Raw genomic sequence first — 24,242 nt, forward strand, 5'->3', positions numbered from 1 at the left:
GACTCCAAAGATGCAGACTGCTTCCAGAGTTCTGATTCTGCAAACCACGATAACTGAGCTAGACCCTACTGCAAAGGTAAAGAAGATTACTAAGTCCCCGAGGGACACACACATTCAACACTCTCACCACAACTGTGAAAGAATAACGTTAAGTCAAAATTTCCTAATAGTAGCAGCAATAAACTTAGTTTAACGTATAGGTATATCTATACATTTATTAAAGACTTAAAAGTCGAAGTGATAAACATCCCTTTACGTACAAATATTAAGCAGAGTTTAACCAGATGTCTAGTAGAGCTTTAGGGGGCATCTGAGCTTCCTGATATTTATACAAGATGGTGTATATTTACCTCCTTCTAGGTATGAAGTCCATCAGAGACCCAGAGGGGTTCATCACCCCAAAACAAAAACTATTCTAAATTAGGAAGAATTATGAACTGCTCACATTTATGGACAATTCAGCAGCAAAGGACTAACCTGAAGTTCTTGTTGGAGCTGCTTGATTTCCATAATTTCCAGGTCACACTGCTTATCTAGAACTTCCAGCTCAGTCTTTTGAGTTTGTTTTCGGAGTCGGACATCTTGAAGTCTGCCTGAGATCTGCTGATGTTTGCCATTCTACAGGAAGAGCATACAAATATATGGTAACATAAAATGCTAATGGGAAAAGCTCCTATCAGGAGAATCATATTCTTTCTCTTTTTTTAAAGATTTTATTTATTTGACAGAGAGAGAGGCAGCGAGAGAGGGAACACAAGCAGGGGGAGTGGGAGAGGGAGAAGCAGGCTTCCCGCGGAGCAAGGAGCCCGATGTGGAGCTTGGTCCCAGGACCCTGGGACCTTGACCTGAGCCGAAGGCAGATGCTTAACGACTGAGCCAGCCAGGTGCCCCAGGAGAATTATATTCTTATTTAAACTTTTAAATGTCATTTATCATTTATACTCAGTCTAGATAAATATCTAAAACTAAGTGGAGGGCACCTGACTGGCTCAGTCTGTAGAGCATATGACTCTTAATCTGCGGGTCGTGAGTTCAAGCCCCACATTAGGCATGGGGCCTACCTAAAAATAAATAAATAAAACTAAGTGGAACGTGTTCTAAGGTTGTGTCTGTTAACTCCAGACAGAGTTATTATTAGCAGGAAATGTACCATTCTCAGAGCATAAGAGCCCAGATGTTTATATGAGCAAGCACAAACATAGCACAATGAATTTTTTCTGAATTCAGCAGTTAGGCATTAATATAAAATATTAAAATAGAGACAGTCTCAAAGAATAATGAGGAGAAATAAACATCTATATGTGACTTTCAGCATTACCTTCTCTAAGCTTCTATTTCTACCCTCTACATTGTCATCTAACTTCCTCTAATTAAACAGGGTCCAGGAGGGCCTTTTTGGCACAATTTTCTTCTCCTACACCAAATATTCCTTTCCCCTTCTTCTGAGAAGTAGGGGAAAAAATACCCAACACAAACCAGCAGAGATTCTTAATGGAGGCTAAGGAGAAGGGTGAGGTGTTATGGGCTGAAGTGTATCCTTCCAAAATTTATATGTTGAAGTCCTAATCCCCAGGACCTCAGAATGTGACTGTATTTGGAGATACGGTCTTTAAAGAGATCATAAGGTTAAATAAGGTGATATGGATGGGCCCTAATGTAACCTGACCTATGACACGAGAAAATCTGGACACAAAACAGACACCAGAGATGCACAGGCAGAGGAGGGGCCATGTAAGGAAAGAGCAAGAAGGCAGCCATCTGCAAGCCAAGGAGAGAGGCCTCAGAAGTAACCACACCTGCTGACATCTTGATCTTGGACTCCAGACTCCAGAACTGTGAGAAAATTAATTTCTGTTGTTTAAGCCACCCAGTCTGTGGTATTTTGTTATGGCAGCCCTAGCCAACTGATACAGCAAGGTGAGGAGGAGAAATGAAGCTTAAAAATCACTGATAATGTTTTTACTGAAAAATATGTTTTGTATTTGAGAAACACATGCTAAAAGGAATATGCTATGTCCACCCTACTACTGTCCACCCTAGTGATAGTAAGATAGCCTTACTATCTTCAGCATGTATAGACTCTGGACTTTCCAGACTCTGCACATTAATCTGTGCTACTGCTTGGTATGCAATCCAGGTTCTTGGGGGAAAAGCGTTCAATCAATTGGTCAAATTTAAGGAAAAATATAGTCAAACAGACAGAAATCCAAGTAGCTACACAAAGAAGTTAAAGATTTTTAGGCCTGCTTTGTAGTACTATGGCATGAATACATTGTGATATGCTTTCCTGTCCATTTGAAGGCATAAAACAGTACCTATGACTACAAATGTTGTGATTTTTAAAAATTTTAATTTCAAGTCATCAACCAAATAAAATGTTAGACTCTAATTAAAGAAGATCTAAGCTTGGCTCTACAACATGGCTACACACGTATTTTTGCAAAATCCTATTATACTATCAGGTCAGGCTTATGGAATCTAGGGTAGAATAGTATGCCTTCCCTACACCCTTTCTATCTTCTCACCTTGCATTTGCAACAAAGCCTTTTAAACAACTTGACTCTCTGACATCTGATGTGTAAAAACTGTAAGCATACTGGTCAATATTAGCTAAGAACCACTGTCCTGCAGAACTGGGAGGAATCCTAAGAGACCATTTAGATCAGGAGTTTCAAATCGTTTTTTCTTTTAGCAAAATCCTTTTTTCCAAGCAAATCTAGATAAAACTCCAAGAAAAGCAAGGCAGGTAACTGTTGAGCTTGTCTGTCATGAGTCATGGGAAGTGCTGGGGAGAAGGGAGCACTGCCCTGCTGCCTTGGCATCCGCCCTCCCACTGCTGGTCACCCCTCTGCAGACAATCTTCTAGACACCAATTTCAAAATTGAAAATTACTAAAATTAAAAAAAAAAATTACCGAACTAGCACAACTCTTTATTTTACAGATGGACAAAGCAAAACACAGAGAAGGGAAATGTCTTGCCCAGGAATACGTACTTTGTCAGCTTCTGAACTGAGACCGAAACCTAATTCTCAGCATTCTGAGTCACTGTCTGGTAAACTATATTGTCCAGACTGTTAAGCATACATGAAAACATGACTATTCAATCACATGGAAACATCATGTATTCATGAGGTAGGTTTAAAAAACAATGACGGGGCATTTCAGTCGGTTAAGTGTCTGCATTCAGCTCAGGTCATGATCCCAGGGTCCTGGGACTGAGTTCCGTGTTGTCGGGCTCCCTGCTCTGCAGGGAGTCTGCTTCTCTCTCTCTCCCTCTGCCCCTCCCTCCTCCCCCTCCCCCCCACTCGTGCTTGCTCTCTCTCTCTTTCCCTCTCGTGTGCGCTCTAAGTAAATAAAATCTTAAGAAAAAATTAAAAAAATAAAAAACAATGACATTTTTCAACAGGTAGCTCTAGCATCATTCAGAAATTTCACTTAAACTTCAGCCATACCAATGCTTCCAACTCGAGATGAAGACTCTTCTTTTTAGAGTTTAACCTGACAATTTCTTCCTGTTCTCTATTCCTTTGATTGAGAAGCTCCTGTCGACGAATCCTCTCCCATTCCAAACGACGTTGTCTTTCCAGTTCCTGTTTTGCTGCCTGAAAATAATGAATTATATTAAATTTTTAAATTAACAATTTTGCATCATTCAAAAACTGATGGGATAACAAAGATAAAGGTGAGGCAGCATTTAGCACTTAGTGGGCTTCAGTGCCTATGTTAGGAAACTGGGCAAACCCAGTTTTATCAGTAGGCCTAACCTACAGACTTCCACAAAAGCCGTATCACCCATCAGACTTTTTGATTGCTTCATGGGACCATCTTCTTGTTTGTACTTTTTTCTTAAACAAAAAGACAATTTCAGAAATAAAAGTGTTAAATGGAATAATCGCACCTTTATTCTGGTATCAAGGAAGAAAAACCCTCTCCTGACATTACTTCAGTGTCATTATGATTTCTGAGCTCCATCCCAAGCCCCTTAAAACAAAGCCAGTCCTTGTAGGGACACCATACAACAGCATTTATCCCAAGGACCTGTGTAAGCCCACCCTCGTGCTTCCCCTCCAGACCTTCGACTCCCCAGTCTCAGTTTTCTGCTGCTCCAATTCTGTGGCCTCTTACTCTGGATCCTAGGCTTACTTTTGTTCATGTCCTGCCTGGATGGACTTCTTCCTCTGGCTCACTAACCTCAGCTCCTCACTCAATTCAGCTTTGCAATCAGTCCTCCTTTGAATGACTTATCACCTGCAGACAGGCCTTTTCTCCCAGTTATTGGCCCTGAAAACCCTTCACAAGGGAAGGAAGGCTCAGAGTTGGAGAGGATAAGTAAGAATGAATGATGCAGAGAAAGAGGCACAACAAAAATAGCCATTTTTAATTCAAATGCAATGAAGCCACTTATTAAATATAATCATTTTCTGAGGAAAAAAAACAACTTAAAAATAACCTCTCGTCTTTCTATCTCTTTTCTCCTTTCTTCCTCCCGCTGTCTCTCCAATTCCCTCTGCTTCTCCAAGCGTTTTTCTAATTCAAGTTGTTTCTTCCATTCTTGCTCCTGTAATTCTCTCTGTTTGCGCTCCCACTCTTCCTTTTCTTTCTGAGCTTTACGTTCTGCCTCCCTCTGCTGCTGCTCCATCAGCACTTGGCGTCGCTTCTCCAGTTCCACGTTCCCTCGCTCGTAGTTGGCCTTCCGCTTGTCCTCGAAAGTAACTAAATAAAGCATATTGTAAGCACTCTCGCATGAAGAGCCCAAGAACGTGGACTCCAGTTTCAACACTCTCATGCCTCCTGATCATTTGAGTGCTGTTACTCTGTAGATACTTCCCCTAAGGATAATTTTAACTCAAATGTAAATAGTAAAGTATTTACTTTTGTCTAAGGGTATTCATTTTTGGAAAACAAATTTCTAAGTTTGAATCCATCTGAGAGAGAGAGATAATTTTACTATTACTGCCAATAAAAATACTTTCCAACTTTTTTCTCAGCATTTTCTTCAAGGACAAACAAAGCTATATGGCTATATACTTGTTTTATTTGATATAGTTCATTAACTTTTTAATATTTTAAAACATCTGCATATATACTTTTTCAACCAATATTTAAACTTTTCTTTACAGCTAAAGACTTCATCACAAAGCTTGCTCCAGTGATTTTTCCTAAAGTGGGAGAAACATTTTAACTAGGATGTCTAATACAGACTCTTGCCAAATACATACACTGTCTCTTCTTCCTAAATACACTTCTCATTTTTTACTATCTTCATTTTATTGATGTCAAAATCCAACCCATTCATCAAATAGTTTTCTCTTATATAAAATATTAAGAATGTAATGATTCTACATACTCATTTACATCTCAAGGTAAAATTTAAGAGAACCCACTGTAAATATTCAACTTAGACATTCAATGTTACCTGGTAACTTTTTCTGAGGTTCCTCTTCTTGAATTTTCTGATATGAAGGCAGAGTTCCATTAATAGAATCAATTTGCTTTCCTCCTCTAAGAAAAGCAGAAAACAAACAAATTTAGCATCACGCAGTCTGAGAATTTCTAGACTGTATATACAGATATACTACCAATGATTAGAGCCATTTAATATTTAGAATGCAGTATTAAAGACATTTAGAATGCAATATGGCCTAGAGCTACACTATACAGCAGGATATGGACTGTGTAGCCAGAGAGATCTGGATTCGCATCACAGTTTAGCTGACTGCTATCCATGAGCAAGTGTGTTCTTAATCTCTTGTCAGTTTCCTTATCTATAATATGGTGGAAACACACCTATTTCCACTCCTTCCTGGTGTAACTCATTAAATACCAAAATCGAATGGCAGCGTTGATGTTTAACTTCCCACTAAACTAGAGCAGAGGCCTCAGGAGATCGCAATGTAATAATCACGTCTGCCCAGGAATCAAAACCATGCCTCTTCACCTCAAGAGGTACCCACCTGAAAGATGGAGGGACAAGCTCAGGAGGTAACGTCAGTGGCAATGGCTGGCCGGCTTTGGCCATGTCGGTGAGGTGCATCGCAAGGATGAACTCTTCAGCTTTCAGCTGTCCATCACCATCAATGTCAGCCAGGGTCCTAAAGCAAATGTGAACGTTCACAGCTTATAAACAAAGTCTACTTAAAGTATTTTCAAGAGTTTAATATTTAATTTCAAAAAAGAATAACGACAGGAAAACAGCTGGGTTAACATATTTTAGTGAAATGTAAATATATATGGAAAAGTGAGCTTATTTTTACCCTTCATTTTTACCCTTGTCCTATCGCACAAGAGAGGGGAGAAACTTTGAAACAGAAAGGGAAACATTCCTTCTGAAAAGGTGGCTTGTCTCATTTCATGGATAATTCACCTATCAAACACATTTAGCTCTAAATTAAAAATGAGATATTCCCTAATTCTCCATAGATGCCATTATGAAAAGGTAAACTAGTTTTACTTGCAAAATAATTACATGCTACATTGTCAAGAATAACAATTTGTACAATTTTATTGGCTTTCAAGGTTGCATTAGCCTTCAAATGGCTGCTTTTATGGAACATCTTTGAGTCACAAAACTTTTACAGAAACAGTATTTTTCTTATGATAGAGGATGTATAGTTAAAAATCATAATTAATGGACAAACTCACCAAATAGTAGCTAGCTGAGTTTGAGAAAGATTTGACTGAAGAAGGGCATTTCTAGCTTGAAAACCTGATTGAGTGGGGAAAACCAGAAAAAAGAAAGAAAATTCCTTAGCTTCTTTAAAGTCATGCAAACCTAAATAACTGTATTCTATAAAATAATACTGCTGCTATCCTGGAAACTTTCAACATCAAAAAGGTTTTACCACGTGCCAGGTGCTGAGCATTCAGTAGTAATCAAAACACAGCTCTTGCCCCAAGGAATTTAAAATCAAGAATTAGTAACTCGGGGCGTCTGGGTGGCTCAGTTGGTTAAGTGGCTGCCTTTGGCTCAGGTCATGGTCCCAACGTCCTGGGATTGAGCCCCGCATCGGGCTCCCTGCTCTGCAGGAGGCTTGCTTCTTCCTCTCCCACTCCCCCTGCTTGTGTTCCCTCTCTCACTGTGTCTCTCTCTGTCAAATAAATAAATAAAATCTTTAAAAAAAAAAAAAAGAATTAGTAACTCAAGTGTTCCCCCATGTCGTTTCAGAAAATAACAGTCCACACCACTGACCAACACGAAGGACCAAGCACTGGCACAGAAAGTACTAGAGGCTGAGCTCTTGGGCCTCCTCCTGCTCCCTGCCCACCTCTAAGTACTGCTTTCTTAGCATCTTCAGACTTTCTCGTCTCTCTCTTTCCTCTGTCTCTACTCTCCCTCTTCCAAACGACCTGTAAATGCTGGCATTCCCCAAGGCTCTGTCCTGGGCACTCTGTTCTCTTTGTGTGTTCAATTCATTTCTGTGACTTTAAATAGCACCTAGATAACTTGCAAATGTAAGCCTCAGCCCAAACCTCTGCTCTAGGTTTAGACTTCTATATCTAACTGAAAAACCTGCTGAAGTATTTCACAGGCATCTCAAACCAAATACGTACAAAATGACTCTCAATCCCCATTCACAGCCCGCTTCCTAACCTTCACCCAAACCATTTACCTTTAGCCTTCCCCTTGCTCTGGGTGGCATCACTGCCCCTCTGGGGGCTCAAGCCAGAGAGCAGAAAGTCACCCTTGATCCTTCCCTCATGTATACCCATATCCAACATCAAGTTCTACAATTCAACATGACTGCATGTGTGGGTCCTTCTCACTCTAAAAGTCTCAATTTAATGCCACCTTTTCAGAAATGCCTTCTCTGTCCACCCTATGATCCAATATACTTCCTGCTTGTTTCCTTCATAGCTCGTATCACAATCTGTAATATAACATTTATGTTCCTGTTTACCTGTTTATTGTCTGTTTCCACTATCATACTAGGTCCTACGAACAAAAACCTTGACTGCCTTATTCACTAACATATTATACCCAGTGCCAGGTACATAAATGCTTAATAAATATTTGCTAAAGTGATGAATAAAGTTGTAATCCGAAGTTCTCTAAGGTGCAGTGGGGACTTACGGGCTAGGGTTTGAGAGTAATAACAGCATTCACTGGATGCTTATGATCTGTAATAAACTGTTCCAACTTCTTTTCTCTCCCTCACTGATCAAAAATATGCTTCTGTAATAGCTTCCTGACCTGTATTTTCATGTCAGGATAATGGTCACACAGAAATCCCAGGAATCCGGGGCGCCTGGGTGGCTCAGTTGGTTAAGCGACTGCCTTCGGCCCAGGTCATGATCCTGGAGTCCCGGGATCGAGTCCCACATCGGGCTCCCTGCTCAGCAGGGAGTCTGCTTCTCCCTCTGACCCTCCCCTCTCTCATATGCTCTATGCTCTCTCTCTCTCACTCTCTCTAATAAATAAATAAAATCTTTAAAAAAAAAAAAAAAAAGAAAGAAAGCCCAGGAATCCATTCAGAACAGAAAGCTCCTGTCTCATTCACAGGAGCATTCACCCCTGGTGGGCAAGTGTGTGGCTTTCGGACCATGGATAAAATGACACGGCTTCTCTAGGGATGGTCTCCTAGTCAGTAAAGCTGGTGTCACACCTCCCACTCCCAGGTGACGACTAAGCCATGAGTATTGGAAGAGTCAGGCCCTACTCAGGTTCGGCCTGAGTCGAGAACCACTCAAACAACTCTGCACAAAAAAGTGTACGTACCCTGGAAATAGCTCATACCATCTCCCAAATAATTAGTCCTCAGTAGATTTCACGTAAGTGAGATTTAAGGAGGTCTTTATGTTAAAAGAAGGGCTCTTCCAATAAGGGGGTAATGGAAGGTTATTTTAAACCCGAAAAAAAGGTCTAGTAACTGGGGCGCCTGGGTGGCTCAGTCATTAAGCGTCTGCCTTCGGCTCAGGTTGTGGTCCCAGGGTCCTGGAATCGAGCCCTGCATTGGGCTCCCTGCTCGGCGGGAAGCCTGCTTCTCCCTCTCCTACTCCCCCTGCTTGTGTTCCCTCTCTGTCTCTCTCTCTGTCAAATAAATAAATAAATAATCTTAAAAAAAAAAAAAAGGTCTAGTAACTAATGTTTCAGCTCTTGGGTCAAAGACAACTGAAAGTAGACTCCTTAGCATTAGGCAACAGAGCAAACAGGAGGAAGGAAGGAAGGAAGGAATGTAAATGGTTAAAAGCCTACTGGTGGAAGGCTTAAATATGTGCAAGGTGTAAATACTACAAACGGCTATAGAGAGCCAGCAGAGTACTCTACTAAGAAAAGCTCACTTGAACGTCTACACTGTTGGTGTGCCAATCCTTTGGATATCCTATTTTCTGTGTCTATAATGCTAGTCCCTCCTTCTCTACCTGGTGGACTACTCATCCTGTAAGATCCAGCTCAGATGTCATCTCTTCTATGAAACGCTCTCATATCCTCAGCATTAGTCACTTTCTCATCTATATTAATCACAGGACTTTTATTTTTTATTTATTTTTAAAAAATATTTTATGTATTTATTTAAGGGAGAGAGTGAGCAAGCAAGCAGGGGGAAGAGCAGAGGGAGAGGGACAAGCAGACTCCCCTGCTGAGCATAGAGGCTCACATGGGGCTCAATCTCATGACCCCAAGAATCATGACCTGAGTTGAAATCAAAAGTCAGATGCTTAACCAACTGAGCCATCCAGGCACCCCAAACACAGCACTTTTAAACCATTAATCAAATATTATGATTCTGTGACCTATATACCATGGACTCCTCAAAGATATGGACCATATCTTCCCCCCTCTGTGCATTCCAGTGCATCACAGAGTGCCCAGAAGATGTGACTCAGAAACTACAAGTCAGTGAATTAATCTAAATAAATCACAAGAGTTTAGAAGGAAGGGAAGAAGAAGAGGAAGAAAATTAGACCACCGAATGCTACACTCATTTAACAAAGCATAACATGTAAGTCTAGGCCAGTCCCATCCTCATACACCTGGGGCTCATGCTCAGTTTCAAGACACAAGAAACAACTATTTTTTTCAAAAAAAAAAATCTTTCCCTAAACTATGAATATATAGCTTTACTCTCATTCTCTGCAAACAACTCAATACATGACCTTCATACAATGTGACATATACAAATAAAGTAACGTTAGGGGACTAATTCTTCATAGTTGACTTTCCACTGACCTTCATATTCCACCTTTGTTTATACTGTATATTTTTAGTACGTAAAGTATACTAATCTTAAGGGTACTGTTTGATGAATTTTTACATAGGTATGTACACATGCAACCAACATCTTTATCAAGATACAGAATGTTTTTAGCACCTCAGAAGGTTTGTGCATGACCCCTTCCCAACAGAGTAATTATAATATTCTGATTTCTATCACCATCAACCAGGTTTCTGGTTCCTCAGGTTCATATAAATGTATTGAATAGTGTGGACCCTTTGGGCCAGGCTTCTTCCATTCAATACATTATCCATGTTGTTGTATGTATCAGGAATTCATTCATCTTTTTGCTGTGAAGTGTTGCATTATAGGAACACATCACAATTTGTTTATTCATTCCCCTGTTGATAGACCTTTACGCTGTTTCTTTCTCAGATGTTTTGAATGAAGCTGCTATGAACATTTTTGTACATGTCTTTTTAGACCACTTTTTATTTTGAAAAAAGAAACTTTAATGCAAAATGTAGTGCCCAAAGTTCATTTTTTAAAAAAATGGGAATTGTGACTTTTCATGAATCTTAAGTGTGCTGAATATCATATTTCACAGAATCTAAGATGCCATCAATTATAAGACACATCATTATTTTAGGTAACACTAAGAAAGAAAAAAACACTGCCAACAAAATCATGACCCAGTGCTAAGACACCACTGATGGTAACACATGTTCCTAATTTCAGAGATGTTATTAAAAAAAAAAAAAAATCAAGGAGTCAATCCCATTTACAATTGCACCCAAAACCATAAGATACCTAGGAATAAATTTAACCAAAGAGGCAAAGGATCTGTACTCAAAAAACTATAAAATACTCATGAAAGAAATTGAAGAAGACACAAAGAAATGGAAAAACGTTCCATGCTCATGGATTGGAAGAACAAACATTGTGAAGATGTCAATGCTACCTAGAGCAATCTACACATTCAATGTAATCCCCATCAAAATACCATCCACTTTTTTCAAAGAAATGGAACAAATAATCCTAAAATGTGTATGGAACCAGAAGAGACCCCGAATAGCCAGAGGAATATTGAAAAAGAAAAGCAAAGCTGGCGGCATCACAATTCCAGACTTCCAGCTCTATTACAAAGCTGTCATCATCAAGACAGTATGGTACTGGCACAAAAACAGACACATAGATCAATGGAACAGAATAGAGAGCCCAGAAATGGACCCTCAACTCTATGGTCAACTCATCTTCGACAAAGCAGGAAAGAATGTCCAATGGAAAAAAGACAGTCTCTTCAACAAATGGTGTTGGGAAAATTGGACAGCCACATGCAGAAGAATGAAACTGGACCATTTCCTTACACCACACACAAAAATAGACTCCAAATGGTTGAGAGACCTAAACGTGAGACAGGAGTCCATCAAAATCCTAAAGGAGAACACAGGCAGCAACCTCTTCGACCTCAGCCGCAGCAACTTCTTCCTAGAAACATCGCCAAAAGCAAGGGAAGCAAGGGCAAAAATGAACTATTGGGATTTCATCAAGATAAAAAGCTTTTGCACAGCAAAAGAAACAGTCCACAAAACCAAAAGACAACCGACAGAATGGGAGAAAATATTTGCAAATGACATATCAGATAAAGGGCTAGTATCCAAAATCTATAAAGAACTTATCAAACTCAACACCCAAAGAACAAATAATCCAATCAAGAAATGGGCAGAAGACATGAACAGACATTTTTCCAAAGAAGACATCCAAATGGCCAACAGACACATGAAAAAGTGCTCAACATTGCTCGGCCTCAGGGAAATCCAAATCAAAACCTCCATGAGATACCACCTCACACCAGTCAGAATGGCTAGAATTAACAAGTCAGGAAATGACAGATGCTGGCGGGGATGTGGAGAAAGGGGAACCCTTCTACACTGTTGGTGGGAATGCAAGCTGGTGCAGCCACTCTGGAAAACAGTATGGAGGTTCCTCAAACAGTTGAAAATAGAGCTACCATACGATCCAGCAATTGCACTACTGGGTATTTACCACAAAGATACAAATGTAGGGATCCGAAGGGGTATGTGCACCCCAGTGTTTATAGCAGCAATGTCCACAATAGCCAAACGGTGGAAAGAGCCAAGATGTCCATAGACAGATGAATGGATAAAGAAGATGTGGTATATATACACAATGGATAATTATGCAGCCATCAAAAGGAATGAGATCTTGCCATTTGCAATGACGTGGATGGAACTGGAGGGTGTTATGCTGAGTGAAATAAGTCAATCAGAGAAAGACATGTATCATATGACCTCACTGATAGGAGGAATTCTTAATCTCAGGAAACAAACTGAGGGTTTCTGGAGTGGTGGGGGGAGGGAGGGATGGGGTGGCTGGGTGACAGACATTGGGTAGGGTATGTGCTATGGTGTGAGTTGTGCAAGACTGTTGAATCACAGATCTGTACTTCTGAAACAAATAATGCAAGATATGTTAGGAAAAAAGAAAAAGAAGAAGATAGCAGGAGGGGAAGAATGAAGGGGAGTAAGTCGGAGGGGGAGACGAACCATGAGAGACGATGGACTCTGAAAAACAAACTGAGGGTTCTAGAGGGGAGGGGGGTGGGGGGATGAGTTAGCCTGGTGATGGGTATTAAGGAGGGCACGTTCTACGTGGAGCACTGGGTGTTATGCACAAACAATGAATCATGGAACACTACATCAAGAACTAATGATGTAATGTATGGTGATTAACATAATAAAAAAATTAAAAAAAAGTAGGACTTAAAAGTATAGTATATCTTATTTCAAGTAATTTGATAAAATTACAGAAAAGCGTAGTTATTATGTACTATTTGTTACATATAAAATAGCGAATATTAGGTTATGAGCTAGGATATAAAGACATGCCTGAACTTACCACCCAAACTTAACACTAGATCATTACTAAATGCTTTGAAGCAATGTTCCATGACTTTATCTCCACGCCTCCTTCATGAGAGGGAACTACTGTCCTGAATTTTGTGTGCATAATTCCCTTGCCCTTTTTTTTTCCTTTAGTTTCTAGTGGCTTTGACATACACGACCTCAGATGCAAGTGCAGGAGGCAGTGCTAAGTGTATAGAAAGGAGCAGTCCAGCCCAAGGCCCAGTCACCCTCTACCTTGTTGTTTTTTTTTTAAGTTTTTATCACAGTTATGAAAATTTAAAGAGAACATTGCAGTTTTGCTTGTCCAATCAATTCCAAGGCCTTCTTGCTCCCCTGCCCCACTGCAAAATTAAGAGACATCATACTCCTATACTATAGACTACTTTTCAAATTCTCCAAACATACCATGTACTTGTTGCTCTTCAGATTTCTTCTCTGTCACCCTCAAATGCTATCACCTTCAATCTCTATCTGCCTAAACCCTAACTCTTCCTCTCATGATGGAGCTGAAATGCTCCCTTCCTATAAGATGTTTTATCTGATCTCTTTAGTATTAGCATCTCCCATTCTATGTTCCCTAAGCACTTTAAAGCTCTATTATCTTTTTTTTAATATTTTTATTTTTTATTTTTATTTATTTATTTGAGAGAGAGAGAGAATGAGAGATAGAGAGCACGAGAGGGAAGAGGGTCAGAGGGAGAAGCAGACTCCCCGCTGAGCAGGGAGCCCGATGTGGGACTCGATCCCGGGACTCCAGGATCATGACCTGAGCCGAAGGCAGTCGCCCAACCAACTGAGCCACCCAGGCGCCCAAAGCTCTATTATCTTAAAACACATCTTTTATTTCTCTGTCTAAACTGTAAATTAGTTGCTGAGGGAAGAGAAAGGGGGAAAGTTAGAAAGTGGGAACTCTACTTGCCTATTACCCTCTGTTTATATCTCCTTCACTATCCTTAATTGGAAACGTTTGGATAATGTTCTAGCGTGGACTCAAATGTTCTGTAGGGACATGAGGTCAAGTCTTATGGGCACATCTGGGTTGGAACATTAAAGGGTGGACAATGCTCACAGAGGTTTTAGTAAGGATAAGCACAGAAAGACCCAATGAGGAAGGGGACCCACAAGGAAAAAGCTGAGGCCAAGTCCCACACACTGGTCCTTGTCATAGGAGGTTCTTCTTTCACTGTACTGGAGGGTGAGGCTTAATCTTCTCAAGGGAGAGGTCTTTTTTCCGAAAAGTTCGGTGTCTACCTGTGTGCTCAACTTCACTGTAAGAACTTAGAAGAAATCAATCAAGTTGTATCCATCTTTGAACTCTCACACAACTTAAAATATCTGTATTTATCAAATGCCTGCTAAATTTTTTGGATGTTAAAATTTTAGATGAGCTACAAAGTACAAACTCAAAAGTTCTTCACTAGGAATTCATATAAAAAACTTTAACTTTCTCACATTCTTAAGCACTGAATGCCACTTACCTGAGAGGTACCCACTCATGCTTTTGTCAAGACTATTAAATTTTTGCCGATATTTTAATCTTGAAGGTTGAGGAACTGCCCACTCTGCGATCCCAGTCTTGGGCGAGTTCCCTGATAGTGAAGCAGTTGAGGAAGTTGAGCTGTAACAAAATTTATTTAATAATTTTATGTTACTAAATAAAATACATTTAGTTAAACCTCATAAGGCAGAGACATTAAGAATTATACCTTCTATAGTACAATAGTAATTGCTTTTGTTTGATATTTGAAAAATTTAATTTCACCTCATTCTTAGGAGAGCAGATACCACATGAAGTACAGAACTACTGTATACCAAGAACCTACTATGTGCCAGGCCCTGTATTGTGCCAGAGCCTTTATGAATACTTTTTCTAATCCCCATGGCAAACTTAAAAGGTATTACTGTCTCCACCTTTTCGATGGGCAAACTATGGCTCAATGATGTTATGAAAAACAAGGTCACACATTCAATGAGTATCTCAGCTGGGATATCAATACTCTTCTTCTGGGTTAAAGCTAACACTCCTGGTACACTGCTTTGAAGAGTATTATGATTTATATGAGGAGTGATGAATGAACATTGATGCTTTTGTGTTTTCTAAAATTTAAAAGATACTCAACCAGCAGAATCTGCTCAAGAAAAAAATTAATAATATACCATAATTATGAGACTTTTTGAGAAACATATACAAAAAGTACATTATTTTGGGCAAAAACTTGACTAATTAGAAATACAGCAGAACACTTTTAGTTTATGTGAAACATTTTTTCAAGCATTTACTAATTCTAAAAACAAAAAATTATTTTATATGAGTTATAAGAGTAAATTTACCTTAAGAATTTTACATTTGGCCACTGTAAAGTAAAACCTGGATAAGCTCAGAGCTTCAAAAAAAAGTCATTTGCAGATACTCCTTATTGAAAGCATAAAAAGTTGGAGGTTTTAAGCCTTCATACCTACTAGATCCTAAATCAATCAGAGACTGGGCCTTCTGTAAACTAGCACCGCTGCCGAGTCCTCCCATCATGAGACTGTAAGATGATGTATGAGGCAATGCTAAAAAAGAGAAAAGGAAAGAAAGAAATGAAGAAAAAGGTTCACGCTAAACAATATCACAAAGTATGAAGGAAATCTGTATTTATTGGGACACAAATGTACCAGTTTCTTTCTTTGACAGTTTCTTACTCATTAGCTAGGAAGTACTTACTTGAAGAAGAATAAGGAATGGATAAAGGCTGAATGAGGCCAGCGGTTCCATTTGGTAGTGATGATGTGCTAACAGAAGGCACTAGGGGAGCAGGCATCATTAAGGGAGGAAGGGTGGTCCCTGAAGTCGCAGAGGATAAGGGGGTTGCCATAGGTGCAACTGGAGGCAATGAGTGAGGCATGGACAGATTGGGCATGCTTCCCATTCCTAGAGACAAAACAGAACACATTTCCCAGCGCTAGCAATGGACTATAAAACACATGCCAGAAAACAAACTGACAGTACATTGGGCAGATCCATGTTTATACACACAGTATGGGCAAAAAAGTCCTCTAGTTAAACAGTTCATTAAAGCAGCATTGACTTAGCAGCGAGGAAGGTACACCACTGCTTTTAATATCAACATTATGACCTGCGTGAACTACGGGAATGCCTTCTAAGGAGTTAAAGATTCTCTTCTAGCATCATGATGAAAGCTAAGCATCCTTTTCCAATTAAATATTAGTCCTCTCAAAGAGAGACTGTATTACCTGATTAAATGTGGGATTTTGTGTAAGGATAAGTGTAGTGCTGTTGAGTTACTCAACTCACACACACACACACACACACACACACACACATTCCCCCAAGGTACCCACCCCCCAAAAAAGGATATTCTAGTTACTAGATATGTTAGAAGACCCATTTATGCATATGCATTATTTGTAAGAAGGAAGTATGCCACATATTTCACTTTTCTTCTAAGTAACACATCCATGGATTTAAGAACAATTCTTTAAAAAGAATAAAATGATGACTTTTATTCACTTACTAACTGCAGATTACTAGGTACACTATATAAGATGGTCACACGATCTGGTATTTATCTCTAGAGCTCACTGCAATTAGTCAAAGAATTTAGTATTTTAAGATCTAACATCTGGAATGAAAGAACATGTTTCAGATTCACAGAGATATCTAATTGAATGTTCCATTCCAATGAGTGCTTCTTATATATACTTAATAAGAAACTGGCTAATCAAAATGAAAACAGATTCTCTCTGATGAATACATAAATTAATGAGCACAAAGTCTGCAACTTTTAGCCCTAAATTTAGCTAGGTAATTAACCTTTAAATTAGAAAAATTTCTACTTAGGAATAATTTTAAGTTACCTCCCAACTTAAACCATTTCAAGTGAGTTTAAAATTGTTCACATTTTTTCTGTTACTCATACAGAGCAGAGAGGAAACTAAGAATAGTACTTAAGATCAGCTCTAACTGGGGGGTCATGTAATTTATCATCCAGCTGGGAATTGTGAAGGGGACACTAACCAGACTTGAGGCCGGGACAACGGGCGTAAGTCAGAACAGTCCCTGGGAAACTGGGTCACAAGGACACCCCTGCTGTGAGAGCGAGTGTAACATCGCATCTCAGCCGTGAAAATTAACTTGGAGTCTGAGGATTATTGCTGCATGCTAACAAACCCTTTTCTAAATCCCAATATTATGTATAGGAATCAAGTTTGACTATCAAATGCAGCCAATTCAATTAATAAATACATACCAAAACGAGCAGAAATTAATGGGGAGAACATAGGAGGTTGTTTCATAATAGGAGGGAGGACCACGGGCAACTGTTGGCCCTGCAGCTTTAGTTTGATGAGTTTCATCGCTATGGAGAACTCCTGCTGATCCATCTTCCCATCCTTGTTCAGGTCTGATAAAGCCCTAAAAGGATCATGAGGTGTGTAGACTGGTATGTAGGGTTAGCATTATTTTTAAGGATGATAAAATGGAAACAACAACATAGCATTCACACACAGATCATCACATAATAACCACATATATAAAATTAAGCAAATAAAATCCAAAAAGCTAAAACCTGTAAATTAAGAAATACTGACCAAAGACAGCATCTAATGAAATACTGCCAGTCTACACAGAATCCATGTAGAGAGAATCTGTGAGACCTTTGGGATGAATTCCACCAGTGTGGACAGAAATAAATTATTCAAGAGTATAATCATTCTAAATTTAATCTATTAATTTGCCCAAATATTTGTTGAAAGCTTGCTATGTGTCCAGTACTCCACCAGGCATGGGAATATTCCAAGTGGAAAGAAAGATGGGGTAAGGGTTGATATTTATTGTAAATGCATTAAGAAAACAAAACCCTAGGGGTGCCTGAGTGGCTCAGTCAGTGGGACAACTGCCTTCGGCTCCAGTCACGATCCCAGGGTCCTGGAATCGAGCCTCACACGGGGCTCCCTACTCAGTGGGGAGCCTGCTTCTCCCCCTTCCACTCCCCCATTTGTGCTCCCCCTCCACTTTCTCTGTCAAATAAATAAAAAAAATCTTTTAAAAAATTAAAAAACCCTAGATAATATAAAGAACAATTTTGTTTAAGGTAGGAGCAGGAAAAGGGAGGGCTAATTTTGGGTTTATAGATGACGAGAGAAAAGAAATGAAATAACTACAAAGTAACAGAAAAAAGATTTTGAGAGTCTGCCAAATTATAAAGAAATGTTTTTCAATGGCAATGTATACATCTTTCCCTAAAAATTCTAAGGACGTTAAAAATTTGTCCAATAGAGGGGTGCCTGGGTGGCTTAATGGGTTAAGCATCTGTCTTCAGCTCAGGTCATGATCCCAGGGTCCTGGGATCAAGCCCCACTTTGGGCTCTGTGCTCAGTGGGGAGTCTGCTTTTCCCTCTGCTCCTCCCCTCTCAACTGGGGCTTGCTCTCTCTCAAATAAAATCTTTAAAAAACAATTTGTCCAACAGAACAAAACCCCAATTATTTTGTCATTTACTCAATAATATTTTCCTAAAAGATGAAGAAATACTTAACAACAGCAATGAGTAAAAACATCTTTATATTAACACTACATCAAAAACAAAATAAAACCAGACTATCAGAAATTTAAATTCATCTACAAGAAAGAACACTTTACCATATTTCAGCTAAAACAGGAGCCGGCAGGCCTGACTGTAAGAAAAAGGTACGTGCTTGATCACCTGAAGGTAATAGAAGCAAAAATCAAGTAGCACATTAGTAAATGGAATTCCTCCAATGCCTCTGAATAATAATAATGGACAGTAATAATGCTATTGCTTTATTATCATTTTAATTGCAGTCACTAAAGAATTAAACAGAAATACACTTATAAAATTATTTACATTACATTAATAAGATTTAGGTTTTAAAACAAAAAAGCCACAAATGAAGTTATGTGCATTACTCAATGATGAAAGATTACATTATTCATCTTAGTTTTTTCATAGTAACTGGGGTATTACTTGATAATATTTCCATTTAATAAAATCCGTAATTTAAAACACTATTCCCCAGAGAGTTCTAAATAAAAAAATACCAGGTGTTGGGAAAGACAGTCCCCCAGTGGGTCTCTCACGATCCTCTATGTCCTGCTGTATGTGACAAGAATGCAAGACCCTAACTGCTCTCCACCTGGGTTGCTTCTCAGGTTGGGTTTGCAGTGAGCAATCTTGAGGCATGATGAGGTAATATTCCCCCTGGGCTAAAAAAACAAGCCTGCTTGCTAAAAATGGTGGGTTCCCTCAGGATCAGCGTTCCTGTCCTATAACACAACTGCTGCATTTTTAACATTCTTTTGGGCTTTCTGCGTCACCCTGTGGGACTTTGGGGACAGAGAAGCCTATAAGAACATGGCTGATGCTCATGCTGCTGGCTGTGCCATTTGTAACAAAGTCCTTTGTCTCTGACTCAGGAACCCTGGGTCTTGTGTCGCATCCATGAGACAGTAACAGACTACATTATTAACTTGTAAGTAGGGTAATCAAATCCCAGTCCTGATACCAGGAAAGGTAGCATTATAGAAGTACAAATAACATTAAGCTATAATGCCTAAGAGGATGGATTCCAAAATCAGACTGAAAGGTTTCACAGCACAGATCAACACTAACAATCTGTAAATACAGGCAATAGTAGCTACTCTATAAGGTTGCTGTAAGATTAAATGAGATGATGCACTTAGGTATAACATCTGAAATACAGCACAGATTTGGTAAATATTAGTCATTATAGTTACTATTACTGTAAATAAAGCACTCGGGTCCTCTGGCATAGGAAAAAAGTTTAATCTATACAAAAAAATTTGAAAGACACACCTAATTAATCCTCTTTAGGCTCTGGAGGTCATCTTGCAAAACAAGGGATAGTGCCAACAATCAACGCTTGGTATCAACTCTCAAAAACAGAGGACTAGCATGGTAAAAACAGATTGTAGAAAAAAACCTCTAGATTATTTTCAAGGAAATGGGCCTGATATATGTACTTCTTCTAGACTTAGTAATACTGACTGCTATACAGGGAACTGGCACAATGGATTAAGAGCACATTAATAAATTTGGTTGGAAAAAAGTCTCAATTACCTTAAGAAATAAATTGAAAACGTTCTAGAAATAATGTTAAAGTGGGAAACTGGACAATTAAACTGAAATTGTTGGTTATCATTTAGGATTAAGAAAAAGATCTATAAGCCAAATCCAAAAAAACAAATTAAGACAGTTGCAGGTAAAATAAGAAAGCCACTATTTTTTTTAATGCATGAATTCTGATTGATAGGAATTTATCACTTAGTAATACAAAATTGATGGTAATCAAATTAAAACTAATTCTAAGACATTACATGAAAAGGAACATAACTCACAAATAAATATATAAATACAAACCTGTTATGTAACCTCCTGAGGGTTTGAGGTTATCAAACTGCTTGTCATGCTTAGTCCGTTCTTCAGAGGTAATAGCCCACATGTTTGGCCCTCCTAAACCATAAGTGAAAGGCAAAGAAATTATAGTATATATACAAGAATGCTCCAAATAATTCTAAAATGTAAACATGAATCACAGGTGTCCATTTAGTGATAGTACTCTATCCCTGCGTGACACAAACAGTAAAGCTCTATCATGACCATATATATATTATACGTACATAAAATATACATATATAGCACAGCCCTGAGGTTCTTCACTCATTCACCCCATTAACATCTATAGAACAATTACTGAATACCACTCACTTGAAATAGGCAATAAGCTAAATTATGGAAATAAAAAGATGAATAAAATATTATTCCCATCCTCTCTACACATTCAATGTAGCTAATAACCACCTATATACTTCACTTTTGACTACCTTTTCAGTTTACTCAACTTCCACCAAAAAGAAACCAAGTATGTTTAGGTATATAAATTCATACATGTTTGCTGTTTATGGTATAAAAATCTGCCTTACAGAGTTGTTTCCAGGAATGCCTATCATTGAAAAGTAGGTACCCATATACTTTGAAGCACTAAGATGGACCTGATTTAACAAATATTTCTTATCCTTAAATGAATGGATTAAAAAAAATCTATAAACATCCTCTTTTAAAGACAAGTTTTAAGATTAAAGTTAACAATACAGAAGCAGATGTACTGAAGAACTAAGTTCCCAAAACAGCCAAACCCACACACTTTCTAAATACCACACACATAGTAAACACCTATTTGGTTTATCAGTTTATTATAAAGTAAACAAATTAACCTGTCGCTACCCTTGTGACTAGGAGTGTGGATGGACTGCTTTACTACCGCAGGAACCTGGAAAACTGATGACAACAGAAAACCACGACAACAACAAAGGATGACAAAGAAGGAAGCAGCTCACTTTCACCGAGTCCCAACTCTATGTCAGGGACTTTTTATGCAGTCACTCACTACTCCCACCGCTGCCCTATACATTAAGTACTACTATTATCCCCATGACACAGGTGAGGGAAACCAAAACCCACAGTGGTAAAGTTACTTGCTCAAGGTCACACAACTAATAAGTGGCAGAGCTGAGATCAGAACCCAGGTAGCCTGAACTCTGTGCTATGCTGTCTCTCAATATTTATGGATAAGATGCTCATGTTCTCTGTACCTTAGCTGCCACCTCTAAAAGTTGGGCAGATTATCTAAGTTTACACAGTTGTTGTAAAAAGTAATGTATCTACTCTAAAAATAACACTAAATATAATTCTTCATCTATTAGATTGGTAAAATAACAACACCAGCATTTAATGAAACTTGCCACATGTTAGGTATTTCTCTAAGAGCTTCATGTGTACTGTTTCTAAAAGTCTCACAAGAATTCTATGAGGTCACTATTCCTATTATTACTGTTTTACAGAGGAGGAAACAGAGGCATGGAGAGATTAAATAATTTGCCCGACATATCAAAGTTGGTAAGTGTTGAAGACAGGATCAGAATCCACAGACTTAATTGAGAATCTTAAACTATCTGCCCTGACAATAATTAAAAAGAAATAAACCCACAAATAGGTTGTCACTTGATTTCAATAAAGACGTTAAGTAATTCAATGGGGAAAGAATAACCCTTCATTGAACCGGGCTGAAAAAACAGAACATCCACATGAATGACAATAACAACAAACCATCTCAATCCTGCACGATATACAAAAAATTAATTCTAAATGGATTATAGAATTAAACACAGGAGCCAAACTATCAAACTTCTTGTGAAGAAAGTAAACAAGAAAATCTTTGTGACTTTGGATTAGGAAATAATATTAAGACACAAACAACACAAATGATTAAAATTTTTTGATAAGTTCGACTTTCTCCTTTCTTAAAGACACTGTTGTTAAGAAAGTAAAAAGACAATGGGGCATCTGGGTGGCTCAGTCGGTTAAGCATCGGACTTGTGATTTCAACTCAGACCATGATCTCATGGGTTGTGAAATCGAGCCCCATGTCCAGCTCTGCACTCAGCAGGGAGCCTGCTTGAGATTCTCTCCCTCTGTCCCTCCCCCCACTCATGCTTGGGCGCGCATGAGCTTGCTCTCTCTCTAAAATAAATAAATCTAAAAAAGAAAAGAAAAGAAAAAGACAAGCTACAGACTGGGAGAAAATATTTGCAAAATATAATAAAGGACATGCATCCAACATATATATAAAGAACTATTCAACTCATTAATACAATCCCTGCTCCCCCCATTCAAAAAATGGGCAAAAGATCTGAACAGACATATTAAAGATATACAGATGGCAAATAAGCATGTGACAAGATGTTCAATGTCACTGATCATCAGGGAAATGCGATTTTTTTTTAAAGATTCTATTTATTTATTTTTGAGCGAGAGAGAGGGAGAAAGAAAGCACAAGCAGGGGGAGGGGTAGAGGGAGAAGCAGGCTCCCCGCTGAGCAGGGAGCCTGACTCGGGGGCCTTGATCCCAGGACCCTGGGATCACAACCTGAGCCAAAGGCAGACGCTTAACCTACTGAGCCACCCAGGCACCCTGGGAAATGCATATTGAAACTACAGTAACATATCACTCCATGCCCATAGAATGTCTAAAGTTTTTAAAAAAAAAAACTGCTGGCAAGGATGCTGAGCAACTCAAACTCTCACATACTGCCGGTGGGGAAGGAAAATGAGACAATTTAGAAAAGAGAGTCTGGCAACTTCTTATGAAGTTAAGTATGCATTTCCCATGCAACCCAGCAATAAATTCCTGGGTAGGGGCACCTGGGTGGCTCAGTCGATTAAGCGTCTGCCTTCAGCTCAGGTCATGATCCCAGGGTCCTGGGATCAAGCTCTGCATAGGCTCCCCCTGCTCAGTGGGGAGCCTGCTTCTCCCTCTCCTGCTCCCCCTCCTTGTGCTCTGCAAAAAAATAAATAAAATCTTAAAAAAAAAAAAAAAAACCAACACCAAACCCAAAAACCTGGGTATTTACCCATGAGAAATGAAGACTTTGTCCAGATAACAATCTGTCCTCTGATAATTAAAGCAGCTTTAGATATCTGGTTTAGACACCAAAGCCTGGAAATAACCTAGATGTTTTTTATAGATGAATGGATAAGCAGCCTGTGGTACACATTTATACAATGGAATTCTACTCAGCAAAGAAAAAGAAAAATATATCCATGACCTGGATGAACTGCAAAAGTTTTTTGTTAGGTGAAAGGAGCCAGACACAAATAGCTATATACTGTGTATTTCACTTATATGACATTCTGGAAAAAGCAAAACTGTAGGCACAGAAATCTAATCAGTGGTTGCCAGTGGCTAAGGGCGGGGCATAGGGGAATGAGGGAATCTTCTGGGTGATGGAAATATTCCATATCCTGATTTTTATGACTGTATACATTTGTTAAAACCCATCGAACTATATACTTAAGAAGGGTTATTAATTATACCTCAATAAACCCAACTTGAAAAGAAAACAAAATGAAAATATAGCATCTAATACACGCCAGCCACATGGAGGCTATTCAATAAATTAGTTTCCTTACTCAACCCAATCCCAGGGAAGAATATAACTGAGGAAAAGTCAGAGCATTAAAATCTTTCTCAGGCTCTTCCCCTTCTGGTAAAGGTACCCTTGCCAGAAAATACTGAGAGCTAGGCGTTTTAGTCAGAAACTGTAAAGACTATTTTAAGTCT

At 38.9% G+C, this 24,242-nt stretch overlaps 1 protein-coding gene across 11 annotated transcripts in view; it reads right to left on the minus strand.

The window, feature by feature from the left end:
* Positions 1–24,242, minus strand: part of ITSN2 (intersectin 2) — a 137,823-nt gene that overhangs the window by 81,172 nt on the left and 32,409 nt on the right. For all 11 annotated transcript variants that reach the window (XM_073897048.1, XM_073897043.1, XM_073897047.1 and 8 more), the window contains 12 exons: positions 20,484–20,576; positions 18,725–18,788; positions 17,336–17,499; positions 15,790–15,996; positions 15,539–15,638; positions 14,561–14,700; positions 6,644–6,707; positions 5,956–6,093; positions 5,418–5,503; positions 4,452–4,714; positions 3,454–3,603; positions 478–618 (listed from right to left, as the gene is read on the minus strand). In XM_073897048.1, coding sequence (XP_073753149.1) covers positions 478–618; positions 3,454–3,603; positions 4,452–4,714; positions 5,418–5,503; positions 5,956–6,093; positions 6,644–6,707; positions 14,561–14,700; positions 15,539–15,638; positions 15,790–15,996; positions 17,336–17,499; positions 18,725–18,788; positions 20,484–20,576 — 1,610 coding nt within the window. The remainder of the gene's footprint in view (positions 1–477; positions 619–3,453; positions 3,604–4,451; positions 4,715–5,417; positions 5,504–5,955; positions 6,094–6,643; positions 6,708–14,560; positions 14,701–15,538; positions 15,639–15,789; positions 15,997–17,335; positions 17,500–18,724; positions 18,789–20,483; positions 20,577–24,242) is intronic.

The sequence above is a fragment of the Callorhinus ursinus genome, unplaced genomic scaffold (genome assembly GCF_003265705.2).
Source record: "Callorhinus ursinus isolate GAN/ISIS: 27379988/994484 unplaced genomic scaffold, GSC_fseal_2.0 scaffold10, whole genome shotgun sequence".
NCBI lineage: Eukaryota > Metazoa > Chordata > Mammalia > Carnivora > Otariidae > Callorhinus > Callorhinus ursinus.